This window comes from Phyllosticta citribraziliensis (genome assembly GCF_038025025.1).
Source record: "Phyllosticta citribraziliensis strain CPC 17464 chromosome Unknown J3D65scaffold_1, whole genome shotgun sequence".
Lineage (NCBI taxonomy): Eukaryota > Fungi > Ascomycota > Dothideomycetes > Botryosphaeriales > Phyllostictaceae > Phyllosticta > Phyllosticta citribraziliensis.
The window spans coordinates 1216262-1230451 of NW_027117338.1; the positions used below are offsets into that span (position 1 = coordinate 1216262).

Genomic DNA, 14190 nt, shown 5'->3' on the forward strand with positions numbered 1-14190 from the left:
GCCGCCAAGTTGGGTATTAGAGAGCTGAGGCTCCCCGGTTCTAGCTGCAGCAACAGACAACTGCTCCCCAGGTGCGATCGTAGTGGCGGAAGACTGCTCCCCACGCGGAATTGTGATGGCTGACGACTTCTCCATAGGCGTCACTGTAATAGCGGATGAAAATTGACATGGTCTTCGTATGCTACCAATCGAGTACTTGCCGCGCCCTTCATAGTCCTTGTTTTCGGCGGTGACGAGAATGCAGCTCACGCATGTTGCGATTCAATTGACTTCTGGGCTATTCCTCCGTGCTCATGCGATGCATTGAACAAAGAGTGCTTCAGCAAACTCCAGGATCTTCCTACTCTTCGTCCTCCTCCTCATCTTCATCTTCCTCCGCATCTTCCTCCTCATCTTCCTCTTCATTTTCCTCCTCATTGTCCTCCTCTTTATTCTTCTCCGCCTTCTCCATTTCCGCCTCCTCCTCTGCCGCCTGTTCTTCCAGAATTTTGACGATGTGCCTCGCTTTGGCGGTGATGATCTGCCTCTTTGTCATGCCAGCATACCGCTCCTTTTCCTCATGCTCGCGCGTCCTCGCATGTTCAAGAAGTCGGTGTGCCTCGGCGAGGCATTTCTGGCCGAATCTTATGGCCCCGTCGGAAGTAACGTGATTGTTGAGCTGCTGGTAGAGCGCTACAGCTTCTTCACCGTGTTTCCTGGGTAGTTGGTCAAAGGACAAGCCGAGGGAAAAGAGCTGCTTACGAGGCCATGTCATCGGAGTGCGCGAGCAACAAGCGGCAGTGCGCCCGGAGGGAGGGACTGAGCTTGGGCTCAAGTAGAAGTTCTCGAGCCTGGCGGTAGGCGTCTTCCTTGTCGCCTTTATTGAAGGCGCCCCATGCTTCCTTTGAGCGCCAGTCAAAGACGCGGCGAAGGTTTAGTGGCAAAAGTTGCAGCACTACAGTCCCAAGGTTCTACAGCAAGGCGCAAAGCAATGCGGTTGCAACTGCCCCAGGCCCAAGTGCCACATGGCTGCTGACACTTGTCCAGTGAACAGATCCTCCAGCATATGCCTGCTCGAGGTCCAGGACGCATCCTTTTCACATCCGGAATTGTTCGCACATCCTCCACAGCTCCGTTCAGAAGATGAAGCGGTCAGCTCCCAGTAAATCGGAAGCGTCGGTGTGATGGAGAAAGGTTCGACTCAAGAGCAAGGTGTAGTTTTGAGCCCCTTTGGTGACGTAGAGTGAAACCCAAGGTACCACACAGATCGAGTTCGATGCCTACCACTTCATCAATGCAGTTCCGGATTCCGAGCGCTCCTTATGCTCTTGGCCTCGCGTATCTTGAGGCCCATATAAATCTGTCGCGATGGAGGTGAAGTACAAGTTGATTTCCAGACATCGCAAGCTCCAGGGGCAGCCACAAGGACGTAGAGTCCACGGGCTGCAGCAGAGAAAAGCCTCCAGGCCTAAATAGGCAACCAGATAATCATACAACCAGGTACCGTAACATCTGTTGAAGCGTACGAATGCTCCTTGATGATGGTTGGGTTGGTCAGTGTGCAGGAGTTGTTTTGGGCTTTCTTCTCCTCTCAGTGGTAGGTCGGAGCGCATGGACCATCGATACACCCCACCACGCTTGCCTACCCGCTGCTTTGTGTGTGGAACAATTCAACCTTCTACGTCGCGCAATGCCATCTTCACCTTCTCCACCAGCACTATCGTCTTCTTCCGCAACGCCTTCAAATGAAGACAACGTGAAACAACTGAAAAGCGCTACTGCGCGAGCGACACCGTCTACAGCATCTACGGCCAGGAACACAGCGCGCCGTCACACCTCTCGACATCGCCATGTCTTCGCCGTGCTGCTTCTGGTAGCCGCAATGCTGCTTGCACCGCTGATGAGCAGCGGGCGCGGGTGGTGCCCGTCCTGGACTACGTGGACAACGAAGACAACCCCGGTGCGCTGGCGATCTTGGTGGTGGTGGCGGCATCATGGAGGGCTGCAAGCGACATTGAGTAAGTGATTGAGACGAGTGCGCGAACGATAGGCAAGCCGCGGATGCGGACGGGCGGAAGCCAGACACCGTTCTTTTCTCTCCCAATCGACGGTCCTGTCAGGAAGTTGCATGTCGCGCCATTCACCATCGACAAAGGGTCTGGCGGGAAAAGCAAAAGTCCTGCACGTCAATCCACCAGCTCATCAATCCCCTCCAGTTCTTTCATCATCGAAAGAGAACATACAAGATGGCAGCGCTCCACATACCCCTGCCATTTTGCCGCCTCTCGTCGGTCCACCTTACCTGCTGGGTATAGTCTGTGCAGTGTCCTGTACATGCCGTGCAGCGCTAGACTACATCTGTGTGCTAGTTTCGTGGGATGAGGCTCTCTCAACGAATGATGAGTGAACCGAGCGGGGTTTCTTATTATTGCAACAATGATATCTCTGCCCATGCCTTTTTCTTTTCCTGGTACCTGGGACGACAGAATAAAAAAGGAACATTGAAGAGACGGACGGGACGCAAGACAGGAACCAGCTGGCACTGAAAAAAGCGCGCGCACTTCAGCTTTCCTGTGTTGGTGGATTTGAGAGAGAGCGCCGAGTCTGACTGAAAGGTTGGACTGTGTTCGAGTCTGCTGTCTATCTGCTTGTCTCTGACTTGTCGTCTTGATTCATTGAGCCGCGAATTGTCTATTTGTCTCTCTATCTGTCTGTGTCCATTACTCTCAATAGCCCATTGAGCGTCTCCCTCTCATCTTCACTTCATTGTCTCTTGCGCCCGTCAATTCAGTCGGAAAGATAATAACCGCTTTCTTCCACCATCTCTCTCGCGTTCATCCTTGCAAACAAGCATTCGCATTGCAAACCACCACCACCATGGCTCCCTTACGCGTCCTTCTTGTCTCTCTTTTCCACATCTCCTTCTTCCTGGCGCCTGCGTGGTGTCATGTAGCCACCACCATAATCACCACCGTCCGTACGTCATCATGGCTGGCTGGCTTGGCTGCTGTCTCGGTTCTCTGCATCGGAACGTGGTCCGCTGACGAAACATTTTGCAGCAGCTGACAACTCGACGCTTCCCAGTCTTGCCGAGGCCACGGCCGAAGAACTCCAGGCTGGTCTTGGAGCGGGCTTGTTTACAAGTGTCGACCTTGTTAATGTGCGTTTGTTATCAAGACATGAGTGCATTCATTGACACGGGGGATGCTGACTTTTCGCGATAGGCATATGTTGCCCGCATCAAAGAGGTCAACAACTCTGTCCGCGCTGTGGTCGAGCTCAATTCTGAGGCAATCGGTATTGCAAACCATCTTGACGCGGAGAGGAGGAACGGCACTGTTCGCGGGTAGGTCACTCTCAGTCAGTTCTTCTCTTCGATGCTGATTATGATGACTTAGGCCCCTTCATGGCATTCCCATTCTGATCAAAAACAACATTGCTACTGATGATCAGATGGAAAATACTGCTGGTTCCTATGCCCTTGTCGGAGCCAAGGTCCCCCGCGACGCTACAGTTGTCCGAAAGCTGCGCAAAGCGGGAGCCATAATCCTTGGTAAAACGAACTTAAGCCAATGGGCCAACTTCAGATCCAACAACTCGACGAGCGGCTGGTCGGCCCTTGGTGGGCAAGTTATTGGAGCCTACTACCCCAACCAAGACCCAAGCGGCAGTTCGTCTGGCAGTGGAGTCGGTTCAGCCCTCGGTCTCGCGCTGGCAGCACTGGGGACTGAAACGGATGGCTCGATCCTGTCTCCCTCCAACAAGAATAATCTAGTTGGCATAAAGCCATCGGTTGGGCTCACCTCGAGAGAACTCGTCATTCCCATTAGCCCGCGACAGGACACTGTAGGCCCCATGGCCCGTACCGTGAAGGATGCTGTATACCTTCTTCAGGCGATTGCCGGCGTAGACCCGTATGACAACTACACGTCGACCATTCCCAATAACGGCAGCCTTCCAGACTACGTCGCCGCATGCCAGCTGTCGGCCCTCTCCGGGGCTCGCATAGGCGTGCCCACCAACGTGATTGAATTCTTCAACAGTGACGGAACCTACGACACGGAAGTCGCCGCGTTCAAAGCATCTCTGGTCGTTCTTGCCGCCGCCGGCGCAACAATCGTCCCCGACGCAAACTACACAGCTTTTTCGGAATACGTGCAATCGCAAAACGAGACGCTAGTCCTCGGCGCCGACTTTGTGGCCAACCTCGCCACCTACCTATCCAAACTGACAGCCAATCCAGCGAACCTCAGCTCCCTGGCCGACGTGCGCGCCTTCACGCAGTCCGACCCCCGCGAGGACTACCCAGACCGCGACACGGGCATCTGGGACGCGGCGCTCAACTCGTCGACGCCCGCAAACACGTCTCCCGAAGTCTGGGCCGCGTACACAGCGAATCAAATCCTGGGCGGCGCGGGCGGGCTGCTGGGCGCGCTCGACGCGCACAATCTCGACGCCGTCGTCCTGCCGACCAGCTTCTCCCCGGGCATCAGCGCCATCATCGGCACCCCCGTCGTCACGGTGCCCTTAGGCTTCTACCCGGCCAATGCGTCGGTCGTGTCGCAGGAGGGCGCGCGCGGGCTCGTCGACACCGCGCCGGGCGTCCCGTTTGGGTTGAGCTTTGCTGGGAGGCGGTGGAGCGAGGCAGCCTTGGTGGGGTTTGCGTATGCGTTTGAGCAGAGGACCAAGGCGAGGGCGCGTGGGAAGACGTGGGTCAGTCCGACCACGGAGCTGGGCGATGTGTTGGTCAAGGGCGCGAAGCCGGAGACGTGTAGCGAGTAGAGGGGGTGGGCGGAATGGAGACTAGGAGGAGCGGATGAGGTTGGTGGTTCTGATTCATTGCTCTATTCAACATCATGCACAACTCCCGACATTGATTCCCTTTCCTTAATAGCAGTCTCCCTATCAACGTACGCGACAATGAATGGTGTGTGTGTAGACAGACTCCATTGACTCACTCGCGACCGATACATCTTCAGGGGATACAATATGCCAAGGGGTCTCGCAAAGCAAAGGGAAGAAAGAAACAATCCCAAAGTCTCTCCCCTCAGCCAAACAATGCAAAAAGAAGAAGAATGAAGAAATGAATGGGCTGATTCAGCTTGCTGTCGCACATGTCGAATCAATAGCATTCTTCTTTCCCCTGATCCCGCCCTCACTTACCAAAATCTGCTCTCTGTCCTACCAACGTCGTCACTGAGACACTCCAGCTCTCCCGTCCTTCCGACTTTCCGTCCGCCCGACCGGAAAATCATCCGAAACCCCCTGAATCCCATCCGCTCACTTGACGCCACGCTGCGACATGAGAGACACCCACCCTCGCCACGCTCTTTTCTCACTGTCTTAGACTGACCCCCCTTACCCCTCTTCGCTCCCCCCCCCCCCCCCCCCCCCCCCCCCCTTTGAAACACCTCACGCCACAGCCGTACAACCTTGATTGCTTGGTTGGGTAGTTGATCCGTTGTTGCACACATCCCGAACACATACCCCTCTGTTCTAGAACCCACTCCTCCTGTTCCTCTTGGATCTAGGTACTGAGAACGTGCATCGTAGGACCTCTGCCTGCTGGTACTACGGCGGTCCCGTCCCGCCCGCGCGTCGTTGCACTCGTAGCACTGTCTCACCCGCGTGCCTGTTTCCTTGTCTGCCTGTCTGTCTACCTGTCTGCCTGTCTGTGTTTCCACTCTCCAGCCGCGCTGCTGTCCCGCCATCTATGTAATACCGTCGTACCAAAAAAGAAAGAGAAAAGAAAAAAGAAATGGCGTGTTGATATAGTCTGCGAGACATCATAAACGGAACATTAGCCCGTCCATTGACAGCGTCCACTGCATGCAAACAAGTGAAGCGCGCTGATGTCACGGCACTGTTGCGTTCCAATGCGCATTGAGATGGAAAGAGAAGGACGGGGCGACGGGATGCAGGGAGAAAGTGTCCCATTCATCGACCAAGGCTGTGTGACCGAAGTTTGAATACTTCCTATGACCATCTTGTAGGTGCTATGAATGCCCCTGAGAACTTTTACGTATCAACACGCAACACCACGCTTCAACAGCGTCAAGAATCGACACATCTGGACATTGTGAAAGCAAAGAAACACCGCAATTGCGATACCTTTTGACGCGTATTTTACATCCACATGCAGTGTCTGTGTATATACGTAGATATATACCATGCCATGCCACGCCATGCCATTCCCACGCCGACCGTGTATATGAAATGCTGCACTCTTTCTCTATGTGCTGCGCTGTCATGCTTGTGATGCCCGCTATGCCACGCCCACTGCAATCTGCTCTCCTCCGCCCACCTTACCCGTTTGTAAATTGCCTGCTCAACATCCTGTGAAGAAGAAAGGAAAAGAGAAAGAGTAAAGCTCCCCGAAAAGACAAGGTGAGAGATGAGAGTAAAAGGGGTTGTTCCAGATGGCGAAGAGAAAAAGCCTAACGCCGCTGCAGAATCAAACGGTCAACGGCGGGGGGAGGATGAAGAATGGTTGCAGATTTGCAAAAACAAGGGTGGGCCAATGGGCAGTCAGCCCATCCAGTCAAAAAGATCCCCAATCAAGAAAATGATATCCGCGACCTTCTTCGCCTCAACGCTACCTGCCGAATCCAGAGACGCCTTCCAAATGCCTTGGCGGCACAGGTGCCGGCCCATTCATCCTCGCTGCACCCATGGTCCCCATGTCGGCCTCATCGCCGCCTGCGAATCCACCACTGCTGCTGCCCGTCGTCGTGGCCTGCAGTTGTCCCGGCGGTCGGTGGTACGCCGTGTCCGAAGCGTCAAACGTGTCGACGACGGGATTGTACGTGCCGCGGGGATACTGGGGGAACGGCGACACGATGCCCCCGCCGCCTGCCGCCGAGGTCGAGTGCTGCAGCTCAAAATCGTTGGGTTCGTCTTCGGACGACGACGAGGCGTAGTCGTCGTTTGCGCCGCGTCGGCGGTAGGCGCCGGCGTAGGGGTTGTTGCTGGTGAAGTTGGAAGAGGGCGTGTAGGATAGACCAGAGGGCTGGCGTTGGAGCGGGTCGGCGCTGTATGTGGACGTAGGCGTGGGACCCGAAGCCGAGTAGGCATCTTGGGCGGCGCGGCGGCGCTGTGATGCCGACACTTGTTGCCTAAAAACGTTCGCGTCTCCTGGGCCACCAGCGTCGGCCTCCTCGTCAATCGTCTTGAGCTCGCTGGCTTCATTGCGCAGTGGCTCCGCTCCTTCTTGCAGATGCGTAATTGGGTATGCTTCAGGTCCTGGAGGCTCGGGTTCTTTGCCCCAGCTGCGGATGGGGTATGCGCGGCCTTTGCGCCAGGTCTCGGTGACGGGAGGGAAGTACTGTCGGTAAGCGCCCCACGCAGTGAAAATGCCAAGCATGCTGCCAGTAATAACGTCAAAGGGGTGGTGGCGCGCGTCCATGATGCGAGACGCAGCGATGAGGGCGGCGCCAAGGGCGGGGATCAGAATGATGAATGTCTTCCAGACCTCGCCCTTGGAGTCCAAAACGTGCATCTTGGCGGCGAGGTAGATTGTAAGGTAGAAGAGACCACCAAAAGCGGCTGATTTTTGTTAGCGCAGTATGAGAGAGACCCTGAACACGTCGCACGTACTGCTGCTGTGTCCAGACGGAAAGCTTCTGAAGCCGTCCTTGAGAATGGCGTTGTCGGTCTGCGTGCAGATGCTGTGATTTGAAAGTCCGTAGACCGGGGGATCGTGGCTTCCAGGCTTGGGCTGACAGCGATCTATCAAGTCCGGTCTTGGTTTGCCCACGGCATTTTTCAAGGTTCCAGTGACGGTGAAAGCAGCTCCCACAGACAAGAGCAGGCCAAGAACACCACAGTTGAGCTCCCACAGCCTGTCCTTCATGCGGTATTTGCCCGCCAACTTCCTCCTCTTGGAAGATGTTCCTTGTGCGGGCTGATTCGAAAACAAGCCATCAATGACCAGGGTGTATATGGCTATGATGATTGCGGGCGCGAGGACGGCGATGATGACGAGGTCGAAGACAGGGACGCGCTCCTTGACGGCGTAGGGGTATTGAAGGGTGTAGTTTTGCAGGGAAAAGTGTTGGTGGTACGGTTCGACGGAGTCGAGAGCGTAGAAGCCGGCAACAAAGACACTGGAGGGCGGTTAGAGAGGAGGGCGGCGGGCTGGGACAGGGACCGATTCGTACATGATGATGACATAGTCGAGAATGTAGCTGTTTGGACGGGGTCAGCACGCGACAGCAGAGGCAGAGAGCAAGAGGGCAGCTGACGAGATGATGACTTTTTTGGCCAGGCGCTTCTTGGAGAAGGGCAGCCTATCCATGGCGGGCATGACGGAATTAAGGTTGGCCCCGCTGGCGACCCGGAAGTTGGATTGGGGACGCAGGAGTCGGCGAGAGCATCAGGTAATGTAGTCCTGGAGCTCCCTTTCCCTCAAAGCCTCAGGGATGGGCGTGATTGGGATTGGGTGTCTTGGCGCGCGCTGGGCATGCGGTGGTGGTGGCTGATTGATGTGTCGTTTGGTTGGACTGGCCTGCACTATGATGAAGTGATCCGTGTGCCGTGGAGAGGCTCGGACGGGGGTTTATAACGCTTCATCCACCGCAACCCTCTCCTCGTGGTCTTCACCCTCCCTTCCCACAGCCTTGTGACAAGGCCGCGCCTCGCGACCCACTCCACCATCTCTACCGTACGGCCCGCAGTCTGCTCGGCCTCGGGGCCTTTTGTGTCGCCCAAGAAGCACCCCCGCCTTGGCGCGTTGTACGGCGCTTATGATCTGTATATCCTGCACGCTGCAGCCGACGTCCACGACAATGCAAGCCCTGCCTCAGCCAGCAAGGGTATAGAAAAAGGTCTAAAACCTTGGACCCTTTGTCCATCACCGACATGGCCGCCTGTCGTGTCGAATCCTCCGCCCTCCCAGTGCCACTTGTAAAACACCACAGCCACTCCGCCGTAGCGCCGCGCGTCAGCATTCATTCCCTGCGCCCCAAGACGGACAAAGCCAACAACTGGACCAGCCTTGAAATAGAAGAAGCACACCGGCAGCCTCGCGCCGTCGTGGCCACAAGAGGAAATTTGACTGCTCTGTCTCATCCACAGCTTCCCCACTTTTCTCCGTCGGGCAATTTAGCTACCTCTATTTGCCTTCGTATTTTGTACTTGGGCGCTGTAGCGGCCGTGAGACCGAGCTTCTCCGTCATCGTCCGCTGCCTGTCCAATCATCTATCAAGTACGGAGACTTGCGCCTTGCCTACAGACTGGTCGGTGAATCACGTTTCCGTCTCCTTGGATTGGCCAGACCACACAATCCCCTCACTCAAGACAGCGTCGTCGTCAAAGTCAAAACGTCAAAACGAAACGAACCATGTCGTTTGGTGGTCCACAAGTCATTCAGTCGGAGCACTTATTATCCGGCCAGTAGACCTCGATTCACAAAATCCATGGGTGATGAGCCGGGTTTGGAATTGCGTATCAATCTTTTTTACTCGAGTTGCCTTGACTATCTTGGTCCGGCCCCTCGAGAACCCGTGCAACTCCACCGTGGGCGTACATCTTGAATCTTGAAAATAGCCAGAAACCCGTGAAAAGTGAACCCATCAACCCTGGCACCGCTGCTCATGAAAACCGCTTAGTACCTCTTGCCTTCCCTCAGGACGTCGCTGAACTCCTCAAGCGGGCTCCTGATGAGCTTGGTCTCATTCCACAAGTTGGGGGTCAGGAAGCCGTAGGTGTTGGAGACGGCGACGAATGTAGCCTTGAGGGTGTTCTCGAGGGTCTTGGTGCTGCCGGAAGAGGCGGTGTAGGAGTCGCTGACACCAGCGAGCTGCAAAAGACGCTTGACGGCGGGGGAGGCGACGAGACCGGTACCGCGGGGAGCGGGAATCAACTGGAATTTGTTAAGCATTCGACCCTTCCCAATGTCATCTGGTGATACATACCCTGACGGTGACGGAACCGCACTTGCCGGAGCTCTTGACGGGCAGAGAGTGGGGCTCACCGAGGTTGGTACCCCAGTAACCTCTCCTGATGGGAACGACGGAGAGCTTGGCAATGATGATGGCGGCACGGATGGCGGTAGCAACTTCCTTGGAGGTCTTGATACCGAGACCGATGTGGCCCTCGGAGTCACCGATGAGGACGATGGCCTTAAAGCGGGTGCGCTGACCGGCACGGGTCTGCTTCTGGACGGGCTTGATCTGTAGTTTCGAGATGCATCAGCCGCCGCTCTTGTCATGGCCACGCTCCCAATTCAAATTTGTTTCCCTCCAGCCTTGGTTCAAAATTCCCAAATTATCCTGTGTGGAGCGGCTCACCTTCATGACCTCATCCTTGAGCTTGGGGAGGAAGAAGTCGACGATCTGGTACTCCTTGATGGGCAGAGAGTGGAGGTAGATCTCCTCCATGCTCTTGATCTTGCCGGCCTTTACGAGACGACCGAGCTTGGTGACGGGCTGCCACTCCTTCTCCTCGTTCTGCTTGCCGCCACGACGGCCACGGCCGCGGCCACGTCCACGGCCACGGTCGCCACGGGCGCCGAATCCTCCTCCACGGGGTGCTGCGTCGGCCATTGTGATTTTTGGGTCGATTCGGTTTTAGAGGACGGGTCCCGGTTGCTGTGAAATCGACAATTAGCCCGCAGTCGATGGGAGAGTCAAGCGCGACGTTGGAAAGGCGTCAGTTGCAATGCGGGTTGGACATACTGGAGCTGTGCTGGCGTCGCGTCGTCGGTCGGGTCAGAGAGGTCGCGGGATATCGAGTTCGCGTGGTGTGGGCGTTCGGCTGCGCATTTTTGCGCTAACCGTTAGCGCGACACATCGCGCCTTCTGATTGGACACCACTCGCCCAGCCAGCAGCCCTCACCGCACGACTCCAACAACTTTTTCATGATGACGGTTTTGGCAGCAAGCGGAAGTGCTGTCTCGCTGCAGCAGAAGTCGAATGCTCTCACATTCTTCCTCGAAACTTGAACGCGTCTGCTCTCATTCTTGATCGAGTTCTTTAACGCCACGATGCTGGAGCATATTGAGCCTGCTCAACTGATTTATGCCTTTGCTTGCAAAGCCTTGATGTCTTCTAAGCAGGCCAATGTCTCACAGCATGAGATCCAATCGCATCTGGCACAGGCCGGCATCACGCGAGCAATATCCCTCCCAAGCAGGACAAATCAAATCATGGAACCATTTTCTTTGCTGTGCAGAACCTATTCCAGCTTCTATTTTGCAGAATCCTTCAAATAGACGGTCAGAAGGCCTTCCCACAGCCCGCGCCGGCTGCAAAGTCTTACCATCGGGCTAGTGAACATCATTAGGATGCTAGCAACCTCGTCGAGGCGATGCTCACCCTCCCTCCCCATGATCCGCAATTACCCTAAATGTACATTGCAAAGAGGAAACTGACTTGGCGTGTTGCCCAATTAGGGACCATCAAAAGATCGTGCCCCTCTGTGACTCCATCATGCGCCTGCAATCATTGTCGAGCCCCGAGAATGCATAGACACACCATTGCTTGGCGCCATAGCTCCCTACCCCAACCGGGCGTCGCAATCGTCAAAACTCATTACGCCCATGTCTTCGTTGTGTTGTCGCCACCAGTCGTCCGACCATGCATGCGTTGCTGAATTCAATCTCTTCGTCTAATGGATTACGAAGTCGAAGGGTGCCCGGGTATGCTCCGGTTTGTTCGCTTCGATAACAGTCATCCGCAAGCTCCCCCGTGGAGCTCTGGACGTGTCCATAACACAAAGTCCATGCTTGTGTCCTGTTTTCTCCTGGCGCGTGTGTAGGCGGACCTTTGGGTGGCAGTTGTAAAAGCCGGTCATTGTCGACTGGTCAAATCGCTCAATAGGACTGAGGATATTGGTTGGCAGGCTGAGACTTGGTTAGCGCGCTGGAAACATGCTCGAGATGACGTCGACTTACTGGGCTGTTCAACATGCTCTGTCTCTTGTTCCTTCCCTTCTTGATGTGGCTCTTGAGAGCACTCGAGTCTAGTGGCTTCAAGAGCTCGAAGCTACAGAGAAGCTCTGCCGAGACGGACATGACGGCGCCCCAGTTGTCAAATTCACCACAATACTTTGACTCGTTAGCAAAAGCGCATTGGAAGAGCAGAAAGGGTCAACTTACGTTGGGTGCCGAAAAGACAGTGACTAGAATGCGGTCATTAAAAAATTCGTATCCATCCTCGACAACCATGTGTGCACGACAAACGAGGTCGAAATCATGCCGTTGAAGAAACTCCATGATGACCTTCTTGCCAAAGCAATAACTGACTCCTCTTTCGTTTGCTTCCCAGTCATTGTCCATGTCGGCCGGGTCGCTCCAGAGAAGGTCATTCAAGAGTCCGTAGTCGGGCACGTCGGTGGGTCTGGCAATCTGGCGAATATCATCCATGTGCGATAAGCTGGGTGACAGACCGCCATGCACGCAAAAGATTTTGCCCGCGACAATAGCTGCGATTGGCAACGTATTGAATGTATCGACAAAGGCCTTCCAAACCTTGACATTGCATCTGCGCTTGCACTCGTCATAAAAGCCGTACACCCGCGTCACATTGGCACACTCGTGGTTGCCGCGGAGAAGGAAGAAGTTTTCGGGAAACTTGAGCTTGTAGCAGAGAAGCAACAGGATCGTCTCCAAGCTCTGCTTTCCGCGATCCACATAGTCTCCTAGAAACAAGTAGTTGGCGCTGGGCGGGAACCCACACATCTCGAACATTCGGATAAGGTCCGTGTATTGGCCGTGCACGTCACCAACAATTTTCACCGGCGGTGAAAGCTCAAGCAAGGCGGGTTGAGACATGAAGAGCTCTCGCGCAGCCTGGCAAATGGCGAAAATTTCGGCATTCTTGAGGCAGACAGTCTTTGTGACCTTGGCCGAGTACCCCGCGTCCAGCAGCCGAGTAATCATGTCGTCAATATCGATGGACTTGGGGGTGCTGAGCTCCATTGTAGGTGAACTAGACTCCGGGTGTGCTTCTGGGGCTCTCGGGATGGGCTGGTCCTTTTTGAGGAGAATAGACTCTTTGGGTTTCGTTAGGGCTGAAGGGGGCGGCAGGCCAACTGGCGGGGTGTCGGAAACGTGGTCGACCTCACCGGTTCGTTTGGCCTGATCTACCGAGTCGTGGCCATGGCCGACGGTTGCAGACTGCGTTGGAGATGGCGGTGGCTGTGGGCCGTCTGCAGCTGCATCGTTTGGGGTTGGCGGCTCCGTGGACTGCGAGATGGCCGAGGCCTCAGAGCCTCGCTTCTTGTGGGTGGCAGCAGCGCTGTTGGGCGAAAGCTTGGCCGGGGCAAGGTCAGACTTGTCCGTGTTGATTATGTTTGGGGAGCTGTCGCCAGCGAGGCCTTGCATCGATGCGCGTGGGCTGTCAGTCTTGGAGCTAGTGCCGGGTATCTTGTTGCGGATGGAGCTCCTCAAGGAGCGTGTGCTCTCCCTTGTGTCGGAGCGAGAAAAGGAAGCGTATCCATCGCGATCGAGGGGCAGACCGTTGTTGCCGTCAGCCTTTTTGGACGGCGTGTTGCCCATCGTGACCTGGGTGCCAAGCCTATGACGAGGTTGCAGGCGGCTAAGTTGCGAAGAGCGGGGATATTATGGAGGCTTGTAGAGGTGCGCGAGGAAAGAGAGAAAGCGACCTTGGACGGGGGCTCTGCAGATGGTGGCGGCAGCAAGGCGGGCAGCGGAGCTGAGGAAGGAGGGAGGTGGGCGTGAGTCGAGCGAAGAGGAGGGACGATTGTGCCGTCGTCGAGCCAGGGTCGGGGCTAGTCGGTGCACAGGTGGGCAGAGAGGACGGTCGGTGACATGTAGCGGCGGCGAGGTGAGGCGGCCGGCGGAGGATGAGGAAGTGGAGATGAGTGGGAAGTGCGGAGCGACGTTGTTTGGTGGATGGTGTGGGTTGGTTGGTGGGTGCAGTGGTAGAGCGTACGGTAGAGGCCAGGCCGCGGCGGTGATGATTGAGGAGATGGCCTGGCCTGGTCAGGTCGCTCGCTTGGCCCAAGCAAGTCCCGTCAGGCTCGCTCGACCTGACCTACTGACTGCGCTGCACCCACGAACAAAGGCCGCCGATGGCCGCCCACCAGTCTGAACCCACCCACCCGACCTGTCGAACCTAACCCACGCCCACTCCCGCCGCACCAAGAATGCCCAGCGTTCGCACCATGCAGCCAAGCTCTCCGTATGAACGGCTCTTGGATGATGCACATGTCGCACGTGAGCCAAGCTGACCTCTCGTCCACTTTTC

The 14190-nt window shown here is 55.8% G+C and overlaps 4 protein-coding genes across 4 annotated transcripts; 1 reads left to right on the forward strand and 3 right to left on the reverse strand.

The window, feature by feature from the left end:
- Window positions 1-1648: 1648 nt before the first annotated feature.
- Window positions 1649-5123, forward strand: J3D65DRAFT_609555 (amidase). Its single transcript, XM_066798698.1, has 4 exons — window positions 1649-1997; window positions 3039-3139; window positions 3204-3325; window positions 3378-5123. The coding sequence occupies exons 1-4, from the start codon at window positions 1670-1672 to the stop codon at window positions 4759-4761; spliced, it is 1935 nt and encodes a 644-aa protein (XP_066659660.1). The 5' UTR covers window positions 1649-1669; the 3' UTR covers window positions 4762-5123.
- A 1122-nt stretch (window positions 5124-6245) lies between these two features.
- Window positions 6246-8561, reverse strand: J3D65DRAFT_19640 (phosphatidic acid phosphatase type 2/haloperoxidase). The gene is made up of 4 exons (XM_066794389.1): window positions 8223-8561; window positions 8139-8165; window positions 7576-8084; window positions 6246-7524 (listed from the first exon to the last, which is right to left on the reverse strand). Exons 1-4 carry the CDS (start codon window positions 8282-8284, stop codon window positions 6575-6577), a joined length of 1548 nt encoding a protein of 515 aa, XP_066659661.1. The 5' UTR covers window positions 8285-8561; the 3' UTR covers window positions 6246-6574.
- A 990-nt stretch (window positions 8562-9551) lies between these two features.
- J3D65DRAFT_19592 (40S ribosomal protein uS5) lies at window positions 9552-10968 on the reverse strand. Its single transcript, XM_066794381.1, has 4 exons — window positions 10656-10968; window positions 10269-10568; window positions 9894-10151; window positions 9552-9841 (listed from the first exon to the last, which is right to left on the reverse strand). The coding sequence occupies exons 2-4, from the start codon at window positions 10521-10523 to the stop codon at window positions 9584-9586; spliced, it is 771 nt and encodes a 256-aa protein (XP_066659662.1). The 5' UTR covers window positions 10524-10568; window positions 10656-10968; the 3' UTR covers window positions 9552-9583.
- An 824-nt stretch (window positions 10969-11792) lies between these two features.
- Window positions 11793-13478, reverse strand: J3D65DRAFT_643517 (MgPPZ1,protein phosphatase 2A-like protein; the record flags this gene model as incomplete). The annotated part of the gene is made up of 2 exons (XM_066802090.1): window positions 11793-12026; window positions 12078-13478. 2 exons carry the CDS (start codon window positions 13476-13478, stop codon window positions 11793-11795), a joined length of 1635 nt encoding a protein of 544 aa, XP_066659663.1.
- Between the last annotated feature and the right edge of the window lie 712 nt (window positions 13479-14190).

Coding starts and splice junctions, on each gene's coding strand:
- J3D65DRAFT_609555 (XM_066798698.1), top strand. CDS start 1,670: ATGCCATCTTCACCTTCTCCACCAGCACTATCGTCTTCTTCCGCAACG. Junction 3,140..3,203: donor CAAGTGTCGACCTTGTTAAT/GTGCGTTTGTTA, acceptor TTTTCGCGATAG/GCATATGTTGCCCGCATCAA. Junction 3,326..3,377: donor AGGAACGGCACTGTTCGCGG/GTAGGTCACTCT, acceptor ATGATGACTTAG/GCCCCTTCATGGCATTCCCA.
- J3D65DRAFT_19640 (XM_066794389.1), bottom strand. CDS start 8,284: ATGCCCGCCATGGATAGGCTGCCCTTCTCCAAGAAGCGCCTGGCCAAA. Junction 8,166..8,222: donor GCCAAAAAAGTCATCATCTC/GTCAGCTGCCCT, acceptor CCGTCCAAACAG/CTACATTCTCGACTATGTCA. Junction 7,525..7,575: donor TCCGTCTGGACACAGCAGCA/GTACGTGCGACG, acceptor AACAAAAATCAG/CCGCTTTTGGTGGTCTCTTC.
- J3D65DRAFT_19592 (XM_066794381.1), bottom strand. CDS start 10,523: ATGGCCGACGCAGCACCCCGTGGAGGAGGATTCGGCGCCCGTGGCGAC. Junction 10,152..10,268: donor TCAAGGATGAGGTCATGAAG/GTGAGCCGCTCC, acceptor TCGAAACTACAG/ATCAAGCCCGTCCAGAAGCA. Junction 9,842..9,893: donor GCGGTTCCGTCACCGTCAGG/GTATGTATCACC, acceptor AACAAATTCCAG/TTGATTCCCGCTCCCCGCGG.